Source organism: Podarcis liolepis, assembly GCF_965112155.1.
Source record: "Podarcis liolepis genome assembly, chromosome: 7".
In the NCBI taxonomy this organism is placed as follows: Eukaryota; Metazoa; Chordata; class Lepidosauria; order Squamata; family Lacertidae; genus Podarcis; species Podarcis liolepis.
Window position 1 is genome coordinate 3,092,314 of NC_139561.1, and position 12,903 is coordinate 3,105,216.

Sequence of the window (12,903 nt, forward strand, 5' to 3'; positions counted from 1 at the left end):
CTTACGGCCGAGCCCTCTTTCCCGCCTATGGGGCCGGCTCAAACCACGTTGACATCCTTAAACTGACTGACATACTGCTGAACTTTATGGAGGAATCCAATGCAGCTACCCAATCCATCTTAACTGAACTAACCGAGGTCAGGCAAAATTCGATCCAGAACCGCCTTGCTTTGGACTACGTACTCGCCTCGACTGGAGGGGTTTGTGCCCTCATAGGAACCGAATGCTGCACGCACGTCACTGACCAGACCCTGAACATCACAGGACACCTTAATAACATCTACAAATTGACCGATAAACTTAGAGATATCCAACATGAGGGCCTGTCGGACACTCAACTCTGGAGCTGGCTACCGGGGTCGACTTGGATAAAACAACTTCTGGGGAACGGCCTCTTAATACTGATCACTGTTGCCATCTGCGTTGCTTTCTTCTGCTGCATGATTCACTGCTTCCCGATGTGCTGTCAAACTTGCGGCTCCTGTCTTCCTGCCCTTCGTCCGCGATCAACCACCATCTATAGGCCACCGACGGCAGAGATCCAGTCAACTCCCATCGAATTGGGACCTTTGCATAACCTCCGGACCCTGGACTCTAGGTATGACATCCCAAGCCTCTATTGATTATGCGGAGAAAAGGATTGCACGGCTTCCCTGCCTTTGCAATCTTATCTCCGAAGGGGGGAACTGTCGCCGGAAACCCCCCCCCAACTCACAGACACGTGTTACACAAGCACCACACTCACACACGCACACATCTCCCCCCCCCCGACCCTGGAGATGTCCCCTTTAGAGGGCCATCCCTTAAAGCCTTCCGTAAATAAGGAAGCGCTAGTTTGACAGCTTCTCGCCATAGCGCTCCGCACAGCCCTATTTTTATTGTGAGTAGACCGGCCGACCGAAATTCCGCTGTCAATCGGCGCCCGCCTCAGCCAATCAACATTACCGAACAGCGCCCCTTGCGGCGGCCACGCAGGTACTGCAGGCTACTGCCGCTTTCCCCCTTTCCCTTGACAGCTCTCAATACAAAGTTTCCGAGTTCAATTGACCGTGACTGATCTAATCAAAATGTAGCAAGCCGCTTCCTGAAGGCGAAAGTGCTTTGAACTTCAAAGACAATATTCTTCATAAATTCACTAAAAATCAGCCGTACTTCGGATTTTCACCGGACCACTTTTATTCTGCTGGATATTACAAAGACTATCAAAGGGGGGTGGTCCGAAATCAAGCGGCCATAATCCCTTAACCGAGCAGTCACGTACTCTGTGTTCCTTCCTACTAGACGTGACCACCTTGATAGCCGTCAGTGATGGGCTCAGACAGGAGACTATCAAAGAAACAATGAACTGCATATCTTGGTGTATTCCGCGCAGACACACACAAAAGACTGTGATCGGACTCTCCTCAGGGGGCAGGAAACTTCGCCCTCTTCCTTTGTTTCTGTATATGACTCATGCGGGGAGGGGGAAGGGGGCTCCGGCCAGGTGTCAGGACACTCGGGTTACCTGTGCGGCCCCTCCCCAACTCCTCCTATTTTTAATATAATCGTGATGTAAATGTGATGTAATTCTGAGGGTGTAGCTTAGGGGATTAGCAACTAATAAAAGTTAGGGTCTCCCTTTGTTCGGGGCTTCCATTTTGCTTCACCTTGTGGGCGGTGGGAGTCCTGTCGCGACAGTCTTTTTCTAAATAAAGACCGAGCCTACTGGCTGCTGATTTGCTCTGACTTGCTCTGGTCGGTGTCTTCATTTGCCTAAGAGGACCCTTGAATTTCCGTTAACATCTTTAAGGTGCTACTGGAATTTTTTTATTTTAATTACCTGGGAATGTGCACCTGTGAAACATCCGAGGAAAGGGGTGAGCCCTTTGATCCAGGTTCTGGGAACTTAATGAGCTCAGCTGTCACAAGCCTAAATTATTAGCCCATAAGCTGGTCATTGGTGAATTTGAATGTAATCAAGAATTGTGATTGGGTCTGGGTTCTGGTTCCACGTGAGATTTGTGAATAAAGAGCCTAAGAACTGAGCTCTGCAACCTGCGATTTGCCAACAGCCGTCCTGTGTCTCTTTGTAATGGAGATTCCTGCTGACTTTGTAATGCGGATCTACTGAAGGACTTTGAAACTATCCCATCTCTGTCTTTGTTCTTAAAAAAAATTAAAAAAATTCCTTCCAGTAGCACCTTAAAGACCAACTAACTTAGTTCTTGGTATGAGCTTTCGTGTGCATGCACACTTCTTCAGATAGAAGTTCTTAGAAGTGAGTATCTTAGTTAGCTATATTAAACAATGTCTTTATTTTATCTGCCTGAAAGATACAAAAGATGTGCCTGCTTTTTAAGCATGTTAACTGTGTTTTTTTAAATAAATTTTAAAAAAAGAATCTTTTGTCTTATGTGCAAATATGAGGGAAAATCTAAGTCCAACGCCTGACTACTTGGTTACGCTATACCTGATGAATTTCTGCCTGCAAGTTTGTGGAAGCAGTTTGCAGAGTGGGGCAACCGGTAACAAAGGAGCAGAGTCTTCTCCCTTGGACTGTGCCTCCGGCTGCCCTGAGACAGAGTGGTGGCAGCATTACCATTTCTGTGGCGTTTTGTTTTGTCAAAAAGTCAATGACTGCCGGCCTCCGTTCCAGAAACCGGACCCAGCTGGAGGGTAAGGGCAGGTGAGGGAGGGGTGAGTGGCCAGAGCCCCTTTACTGCAACATTCTTTCTAAATTTATTGTTTTGCATTGTTTTAATTGTCTGTTTTAACCATATTTGCACAGCGGTTTCTAATGTTGTGAGTGTCCTCTATTTCAGAAGCTTCTACTCTGCAGCCTCTTAGTTTTAACGGCGAGTCTTTTAGTTCTTATGCTCTTACAGTTGTTTTAACTGCGTGCCTTTGTTTGTTTTTTAGTTCTTATCTGTTTTAATTATCAGTTTTTATCCATCCATTATCCGTGTTTAATCTTGTATTTTATTCAGATGTTTTTGTTGGCTATCTGCAGTTTAGTAGCGCTGCAGAGAGCTTGCTGGGGAGACCATGCATTAAAAAGGGACTCAAAAATAACTCAAACAAGGTTTTAATAACAAAAGCAAAAACTCCTTATACGCTAAACACATCAACAACAACCAGACCCAACCACCAACCCCCCCCCCCCCCGGGGTAATGGGAGAGCTAGGTGCTGCTCCTTAGATACTAGACCCAATTGCTGACACAGCTTGATTAACACAACTCAGCAGCACCTGCTATGTTTCACAGCTGTAAGACTGGGCCTCGTTACTTGCCCTGGCCCTTAAAGACATACACAACTTGGGAAGCAACAATGAACCTTCACATTTTAAAGTGACCATTCCACAGTTTTATCCTATGCCTGTTTCTTTGTCCTCATTTGCTCTAACAATTATCGGTTAAAAAAAATAAATCCTCACTGCTACTTTATTTATATGCTCTTTCTTTTTTTTATCCTGGTCTGTGACCATAATAAAGTTCATACAAGTAGGTCCCAGGGTTAGGTCCCCTGGCCATGGCAACCTAGACTTACCTCCAGGGGTCTTTGGGACGCCATCCTCAGGCCACACCTCTGCCAACCTCTGGATGCTGAGGAACCTCAAATGGTCGCAAGCTCCGTTCCTAGGCAACAGCAGTTGAGAGCATGGAATTCCTGGCCTCAGTGGCAAGGTTCTAGCTAGGAGAGTCCGTGTGGCCTAGTGGCTAGAAAATGTTAATGCCATGCAACACTAGGGTGATATATATATATTCTTTGAAATGTACAGTTTAATACTTTTTCTATTATTTGTATCCTGCTTTGCAGACTCTTGCTGTCTCCTAAAGAACCTGACAGGATTGCACCCCTGTACTTACTTATATGTTTGCCGTGTACATTTATGAACGTTTATTTTATATTTGGGACCTTTGAACTCTGAACTCTGGATTAATAACATTTTAGGAATCTTCCAGAACGGCTAATTCTATTGCTGGGAAGGACTCAGTGACCCCGGTCTATTTTAGGAGAGAGGGTGGTATGGGGTTGGGGGCAGGAGAGATGGAGGTGCTTGGCAGTGGGTGTGTTGTATGCAGAAAGCATACGCTTCAATTCCCATGACCCACCTCCTTCAGTTACTAGTTTCTTGGGGTTGGGGCTAAATCCATGATGGGTCAGAGAAAAATGAGCGGCGGCAGGAACCAGTCAAAGCAAGGCAGATCTTAATTTTACTGTTGCGACAGAGTTTCTCACCTTACATGTTGCATGGAGGTGAGGAGCCAAGACAAGTGTGTGTAACAACTTTTAAAGACTTGAGAAATTGCCAATGATTACAATAATAATTTTTTTATACCCCCCCCCCCAATCTGGCTGGGTTTCCCTTAGCCCAGAGGTTTTGGACTTTTTTGAGTCCACGGCTCCCTTGACCAACTACATTCTTTCTGTGAGGCTCAGGAGCCCAGCTATGTCACCAGAGCTGGCAGCCTCTCGTTCTTTTTCTGACTCCTTTCCTTGTGGAGTGTTCCCTCTTCTCCTCTCCCCTCTCCTTCAGAGTCCTCTGGACAGCCACAGCTGCCGCCCCTTCCCTGAAGCGAGGTGCCTCCTCACGCTGCCCCACGGGGGCCTGGGAAGTACCCCCTGGCCAGCTCCGGAGGCACCGTTCGCCTGGGGAGCTTCTAGCCCAGGGGTGCTGCAACAAACAGCTATGCAAACCTTTGGGAGGCAGAGATGCAAGAAGGCATGGGGGGCGGGGAGAAAGAGGGACAGAGGCCAGTGTTGCTTGCGGCACCCTTGACCATCATTCAAGGCACCCCAGGGTGCCACGGCATACCGATTGAAAACCACTGCCCACCCAACAAGCAACAGACATGAATCACAGCAAGAGGCAGTCTTGTCTCCTGGCTTGTCTCTTGTCATGATACCTGACAATGTTTGCTGGTTGCCCTTTCCTGGCCAGTCTGAGCTGTTCCACTGAAATGGTAAATACCTCAGTTCTTGAATCTATTGTCACAGATCTTCCTCTATTTATAAATTTTTGTGGGAGCCGATTGAAACTAAATCCTTTGAAGACAGAGGTCCTATGGCTGGGTCGGGATGGCGTGGGGATGAGGGACCAACTCCCTTCTCTTGCGGGGGCCCAATTAGCAGTTGGTCCCTTACCTTTCCTGCCCCGACCTGGCCACAGTGATCCATGCGATGGTCACCTCCAGGCTTGACTACTGTAATTCGCTCTACGTGGGGCTGCCCTTGAAGCTGTCCCAGAAACTCCAGCAGGTGCAGAATGCTGCAGCGAGGCTCCTCACGGGGTCTCTGCCATGGGAGCATATTCACCCAGTGCTTTTCCAGCTGCACTGGCTCCCAGTGGAGTATAGGGTCAGGTTGAAGGTGCTGCTTTTGACCTTGAAAGCCCTTCACAGCCTAGGACCCTCGTACCTACGGGACCGCCTCTCCTGGTATGCCCCACGGAGAGCCTCAAGGTCCATATATAGCAACACCCTAGAGGTCCCAGGCCCTAAGGAAGTCAGATTAGCCTCAACCAGAGCCAGGGCCTTTTCAACACTGGCTCCGGCCTGGTGGAACGCTCTGCCTCATGAGACTAGGGCCCTGCAGGATCTGATCTCTTTCCGCAGGGCCTGTAAGACAGAGTTGTTCCGCCTGGCCTTTGGCTTGGAGCCAATTTGATTCCCTCCCTCTCTAACTTTTTTCTTTTCCTTCTCCTCCTGCGATGAGGCTACATTTTAATATTTTAATGTTGTATTTTAATTTTGTTTTTAAGTTGTAATCATTCAACTTGTTTTTATTATTGCTTGTAAGCCGCCCTGAGCCCGGCCTTGGCTGGGGAGGGCGGGGTATAAATAAAAAATATTATTATTATTATTATTATTGTTATATGAGAGATAGCTTTGGAAGGATTTGTAAGTGAAAAGAACTATTGGGAAAGGTTTTTCCTTCAACTGCAGAGTAAATATCTTGGGTCATTAAGAGGGTCAAGATGGCTTCGGGATTGCTCTGTGAACTCAAAGAAAATGTGTCCTTTTCCCCAGGGAATATTTTATAATTTTTGAATGGGGAAGGATTGTTTTTTCTCTAGGGTGCATGTCTGCTATGTGTGCACCTTCAGATCTGTGTCACACTCATGCCGGCTTTGGTTGCCCAGTGCCTGCAAGCCCCATACTGTGACATCGTAGAATGCTTGCAGTTTTGTGTTTTTTAAACCACGCCAGCAACTGCTCATCAGGAGCAGAACTGAGCAGCTTCTGTGAGTGAAGTAAAGAGCTGTTTCTCAGAAGGGGAAACCCTGGGAGAGACTAGGGTTCAAATGCCTCCTTACTCAGCTATGCAGCTCACTGGGTGACCTGGGGACAGCTTGTGGGGATTAAATGAGAAGGCGAGAACTATGTATGTCATCTTGAGCTCCTTGGAGTAAAAGATGGGATATCAATGCAGACGCCCTCAGAAGGTGGTAGACTCTCCTTCTTTGGAGGTTTTTTATACACAAGAGGTTGGGTGGCCATTTGCAAGGGATTCTTTAATTGAATTCCTGTTTTGCAGGAGATGGGACTAGATGCACCTTGGGGTTCTTTCCAAATCTACAATTCTGTGATTTTGTTTAAGGGTCATTTTATTGATTAGATTGGAAACCCCTTCGGGACTACTCTGAGATGCAAGTTGGATATAAGCGCCATAAATGACAAAAGAGAGAGACATGGCAGCCTGTGAATGACCCCAGGCAGCTGGCAGAAGGCACATATCTCCAATGTGAGGATATCCACCCCAGCCTCCCTACGCCTCTGCAAGGAGAAGCCTTTTGCGGGGGCAACCGGGGGGGGGGGGGGTCCCTTGCAAAAATCAGAATATTAATCACTTTTGCTTAGCTGAATATGTTAATCCCATATGGAGTCCTTAAGTAGGTCCGCTATCGGAAGGAGAAAAGAACAGAGGCCAACCAGAGAATATTGAGAAGCAAAGCAGCTAGTGAGCCTGATCTTTATTAACTACTGCAACAGGTTGCTCACTGCCACACACAGAAGGCAGGAGAGACCCAGAAGAAAGGTGTGCCAACTCTTATATGGACTTTTGAAATTTCCACCCTGTACCTCAACCCCCCCCCATACATCATACATACATCACAGCAGAAGGGGCGGTCTACAACAAAATCTTGTCTGGCAGGAAACCTGTTGATGGGTTTACCTGGAGAGCCTGGCTATTCTTTTGGGATGATAAATACTTATGGTAATTCCTCACAGGCTCACCCCATTCATACCCAAATGTGCCCTTAAGGCAGGATTTGTGAGCACAGAGACAATATCTGAGGTCACTGAAAGAGTGAAAATGGCTTTAGGACTGTTTTCCTATACTGCTTCAGACATTTTGTGTGTTTGTGTGAGTGCGCGCACGCATGTGCCTGCGTCTGGTACATTTATGAACATTTATTTTATATCTTAGACCTTATAACCCTCATAACACTTTGATAAAATACATATTTTGTTATGTGCAAATGGCTTTAGATGCCTATTAGGTCCATAAATTACCATCTAGCATATATTCAACACCAAAAACAACGACAATTCGTTGTTGATAAAGGACAGCTGGACATATAAGGGCCCCATTACCTTCAGCAGGTTAGGGCCTCATCAAACCTAAATCTGGCCCTGGGTGTGGAATAAGAAAGAAAAGACAGTGAAGAAGAAATGAGGCCAAGAGAAAAGACAGGTGGAAAAATACCACCCTCTGAGGCAGGCAACTCCCTTCTTTTTCAAGCCAAACCAGAAAAGGACTGAAGGGGGGGGGCGGGGGATATGAGTGAAAATACTGAGAATAGGCAAAGGAGACGGCAGGAGAAAAAGGAGATAAGAAAATGTGGCAAGCGGGTGTTGTAAACAAAAATGGCCCTCTTCCCTTATGGGGTACCCAAGAGCCCATAGAGAGTCCTTACATAGGTTCCCTATTGGTAGGAGAACCAGAGAATATGGAGAAGCAAAGCAGCTAGTAAGCTGGATCTTTCTTGATCTGTTGCAACAGGGTGCTCCCCTCACAAGCAGGAGAGGAGGAGGAGGACCCAGAAAAATGGCGCGCAAGGCCTTATAAAGACACTTGAAATTGCCACCCTGTAGATCAAGACCACCCCCAGAAATACATCACAGAACAGGCGGTCTAAACAGAAATTTGAATGTTGTTTTTCTCCTGTCCTTGTTTATCTCCTGTCTGGCAGGTTACTTGGTTGGATTGCCTGGGGAGCCTGGCCATTCTTTTGTAATAATAATAATAATAATATTTTTTATTTATACCCCGCCCTCCCCAGCCAAGGCCGGGCTCAGGGCAGCTAACAAGCAATAATAAAAATAAGTTGAATGAATACAACTTAAAAACAAAATTAAAATACAACATTAAAATATTAAAATGTAGCCTCATCGCAGGAGGAGAAGGAAAAGACAAAAGTTAGAGAGGGAGGGAATCAAATTGGCTCCAAGCCAAAGGCCAGGCGGACCAACTCTGTCTTACAGGCCCTGCGGAAAGAAATCAGATCCCGTAGGGCCCTGGTCTCGTGAGGCAGAGCGTTCCACCAGGCCGGAGCCAGTGTTGAGAAGGCCCTGGCTCTGGTGGAGGCTAATCTGACTTCCTTAGGGCCTGGGACCTCTAGGGTGTTGCTATATATGGACCCTGAGGCTCTCCGTGGGGCATGCCGGGAGAGGCGGTCGGGTCCTAGGCCGTGAAGGGCCTAGGATAGTGATAAATTGTAGTGATAAATACTTAGTTCCTGGGCCATGTCACAGGCTCACACCTTATTCATATCTTAAATGTGCCCTTAAGACAGGATTTGTGAAGGAAAAGATAACAGGGAGGCTTTTCCATTTTCCTTTGACCTTGCAGAGAAAACATTTGGTCAGTTTGGGACAGTTTGGAAATCAAAATGGTTCCAGGTTGGTCTTCCTGTGCTGATCTATGTACGTGCTTGGTTGGTACACTTATGAACATTACCATATGTCTAAGATCATAAAATTCCTATCACACGAGAGAGAAACCTACTCAAGGAAAGTCACTGGAAGTGGTGGAGGAAGAAGGGGGAAATAGAGAGAAAAGAAAAATGGTTTTGTGGAAGAGAAAGCAATGAAAAGAAAAGGAGAGCAAGAGGGAACAGATGGAAACAAAATCACACCATCTAACTGCTAGGTCAGTTGGAATATGTCTCCATGGGCAGCTGCAGCAGCATGTTCTTCCCGAAGCAACACAGAACCTTGTGTGCACCTTCAAAGACCATTAAATGCATTGTGGCTTGAGCTTTCACGGACTAGAGTTGTGCTTTTAGCTGCAAGAGATATGGATAGGAAAACAGGAAGCTGCGTTGTAAAGGCATGGTGCCCATGTGAGCCTGAAGGCGTGGCACCACCCTCAGCCAACGGCCCAGCAGTGTCTGTCAGCGCTCTGGTTTCCCATTTGGCTGGCTTTGCTTAGACCCATCTTGCATTCGTTTCAAAACTGCCAGCCTCAGGCGTGGGATCGTCCAGAAAGCAGGTGCGAGCTGGCACATGGCGATGCCAGGAGCCAGTTCAAGATTCCTGAGGCGTTTGGTTAGATTGCCCGAGACAGGATGTTTGCATCGCTCCATCCGTCTCCCGTCATTCCCATGGCAACTGAGCGATGTGCAGACAGCGTCTGCAAAAGCCGGCATGAAGGAGGGCAAAAGTTAAGCTGCCCGTTTGGAAAAAACACACACTTATACCAGGATGGGACCCTTTTGCAATAAGCTTGCCAGCCTCTCCTTTTGTTCCCTTGTCAGATCACGCAAAAGCAATCCCTGGCTTGATTTGGTCACCAGGGGCTGGGGTGGCCCATTTAAACCCTGCTTCTCACAGCTGTTGCCATTTCACACACTCCTGCCTTTTCCTCTGCTATAGCCTGGCATGCAGGGGCTCCCGAAAGAGACCAAGATGAGCAAACCAGCCCATCGAGGAGGCTTGCAGGCGTGGGGGAAATGGCTGCTTCTCCTGAACGCTGCTGTCCCTGCAGTCTCCACCATGCAGACAGGTAGGCTGAAACTTTAGCTCAGAACTTTCCAAACTTTTCCTTTCTTTTACATTTTTCTTTTGCAATTCAACAGTCACAATTTTTATTAAATTTATGTTTTACATTTTAGAATATTCACTTAAACAACCTTAAAATATCAATGACTTCCCTTCCTCTCTTCCCATGGTTCATTTTGCACAACGTAAATCCCTGCGTATTTTATATAAACTAAACCACTTATTTACACTGTTGAATTTATCTTAATGCTGCCCATGTTTTCAAGTGTACACAATTTTCCTCCATATATTCAATAAACATCTTTCCAATCTTCTCTAAATGTATGTTCTTCTTGTTCTCTTATATGTTAGATCCGCAAGCTGCGCGTATTCCATCAGTTTAAGTTGCCATTCTTCTTTAGTTGGGACCTCTCTCGTTTTCCATTTTTGGGCTAACGAAACATGAGCCACAGTAGTGGCATACATAAATAGCCTTTTTTGACACCTGGGAATTTCCATCGGAGTTATCCCCAGGAAAAAGGATTCTGTTTGTTTGTTTGTTTGTTTGTTTTAAAGGAGCTTTCCAAACTTTTCATGCTGGTGACACACTTTTTAGACATGCATCATTTTGCAACACAGTAATTCAGTTTTACTAACGAACCAGAGGTTAAACTAACCCCTTTCCAGTCCCAAGAGAAGCATTTGCACAAGACACTGCAGCCAGCACAGTAACCTGTCGCGACACAGAGTTTGGAAAGCTCTGCTTTAGCCGGTTCCTCAATTTCCTTCCCAGGCGATTTTGGATTGACATCTTGGCTTGGCCCCTAAATCTCTACCAGACGGGGACTGGGTTGGTGATGGGAGCTGGAGTCAAAAGACCTAGTGTAGCATCCAGGTATCCTAACTGCCCTTGCCTGCCTCTTTTTTTCCATGTTGCTGGTTTTCATGGAGTCAATATGGCTTGGATTGTGGCTGTAGCACAACAAGGTTGCCACAAAGTGCTGTGTTTACTGCCCCAGGAGAGATAATAATCATGAGCTGAGAGTAGGGCTGGGTGATATATCGTCCAAAGCTGGTTTGAAGTCCATATTGTGAAAACGATTTCATAATTTTTGACCTGGCAATATATCATGAATCATGATTGGTGTGCGCTATGCTATACGATGCAGGAAAAACTGTGAAGCCAGGCAATGCCTCTACATAGCTCCATCCTTATGACTACATTATTACATGAGCACTGTTCCACAGCATTTGATATTTTCATTTACATACATTCATTTGAAATAAGATGGGTTTATGAAGCAATTCTATATCCTCCCACCACGCTGACAAAGAATTCCACAAAACAGTAGTCAATATCCGGACTCACTGTTCAGTGTTGGACATCATATTTGCTGAATAAATACACAAAGCTTCACAGCTTGTCTTTTCATCGTACACATCGTAAAGATTTTGGTACCTCGCTTCATTTAAAGATAAGGATTGCTGCCATCCTTATTTCAGGCATCATGATATATCATATATCGCAGTGTTTACCTGGTGATATATCACGATGCTGAAAAGCAGCTATCGCCCAGTCCTAGTTGAGAGGTTCCCTGGAGATCATCTGCTCAAGTTGTGGTTCTAGAATGACCATTTCTAACAATTAAGGTGCAAAGTTTATTTGTTTTATTTACTTACTTATTTATTTAGTTTATATACCGTCCTTCTTCGTAAGATCTCAGGGCGGTTCACAGAATAAAATACAAGGTAAAAACACATATAAATAATTAAAACAGCTAAATAATAACCCACCGCTCCATAATTATACACCAACATAACAGCTACCTTGAACACTGTGTGGTTCAGAAGTGTTTGAAAACCTGTCTCCAGAGGCTGTTCTCACTCACTGCTGGCAAGTTGGAATGAGCCAGTGACAAAATGCCCAAGTGAAATTTCCCAGAAGCTGGTGGTGGGTGGGTGGGTGGGGACCTCTTGAGTACAGCCTCTCATTCTTCACACTAGGATGTATGGAAATTATGAGGCTGATGGGAAGAACTAGAGGGCCAGAATTCCTGGGTTTAATGTGCTGGCCGTTTTGTTGCTTCTGGGTAATGGTGAAAAGGAGTGAAATAAACGAGTGCCGGGTAATTGAGACAGCAGCTGACATTAGGCAACACAATAGAGTCTTGTGGCATTTTAAAGACCAAGAGATTTATAGTGGCATAAACGTATGCGGACTAAAGGAGAAGGGGTCTTTAGGCCACAAAGGTTTCCACTACCATAAATCTCTTTACCAACTCTAAATTGCCACAAAACAACCCTGTCCTCTGTTGCACTCGACAGTAGCAAGGCAACCATCCTCTGGGTGTTATTCGGGTTAAACAGGCTTCCTTCGGCCATCTCTGGGCCACCGATGAGCCCATGGTAATATGCTGGGTGTTGCAATTAGTAAAGCAAATAATTTAAGCACGTGTGATAGTGTGCTCATTTAGCACGCTGATAAATGCTTGGTGAAGTCATCCATTTTCAAACAGCTGTGACAGGAACATTAGGCTGAACTCTCACTCGCCCCCCAAATCTCTAGTAATTTCATTCTTAGAAGCAAAACGAAATAGCCAACGTTGCACCTTGTTGACCTCAAACTGCACACAGTTGTACACAAATTGTCATGGAGGATAGTTCTGTCTGGAGATTGGTACTAAATTAAGCTTCCACTTTCAGAGGCAGTATACCCCATAATATCATGTATGGGGAGGGGGGGGACAAAGGAAGAGGTGGGGAGGCTGCAGCCTCATGTCCTGATTATGAGCTTGAGTCATCTCTTGCCAGTAACCAAATGTTGAATGAGATGGACTAACCAGCTTTGAGGTGTAATAAACAAAATCTGCCCTTATGGGGGACACAAGAGCCCTTATAGGGTCTGTTGTAGGTTCTCCATCGGTGTTCGGGGATCCA

At 45.9% G+C, this 12,903-nt stretch overlaps 2 protein-coding genes across 3 annotated transcripts in view; both read right to left on the minus strand.

The window, feature by feature from the left end:
* LOC310711844 (uncharacterized protein) overlaps positions 1 to 3,684 on the minus strand; it is a 38,849-nt gene extending 35,165 nt beyond the window's left edge. Inside the window, exon 1 of one of the 2 annotated variants that reach the window (XR_014528655.1) lies at positions 3,527 to 3,684. Coding sequence is in view for 1 of the 2 variants with exons in the window: in XM_083514223.1 (XP_083370349.1) it covers positions 3,527 to 3,550 (24 nt within the window). In the remaining variant the exon portion in view is untranslated. The remainder of the gene's footprint in view (positions 1 to 3,526) is intronic. The other variant, XM_083514223.1, reaches the window with a different exon arrangement.
* Positions 1 to 12,903, minus strand: part of LOC310711927 (procollagen-lysine,2-oxoglutarate 5-dioxygenase 1-like) — a 174,431-nt gene that overhangs the window by 146,783 nt on the left and 14,745 nt on the right. The window lies entirely within an intron of this gene.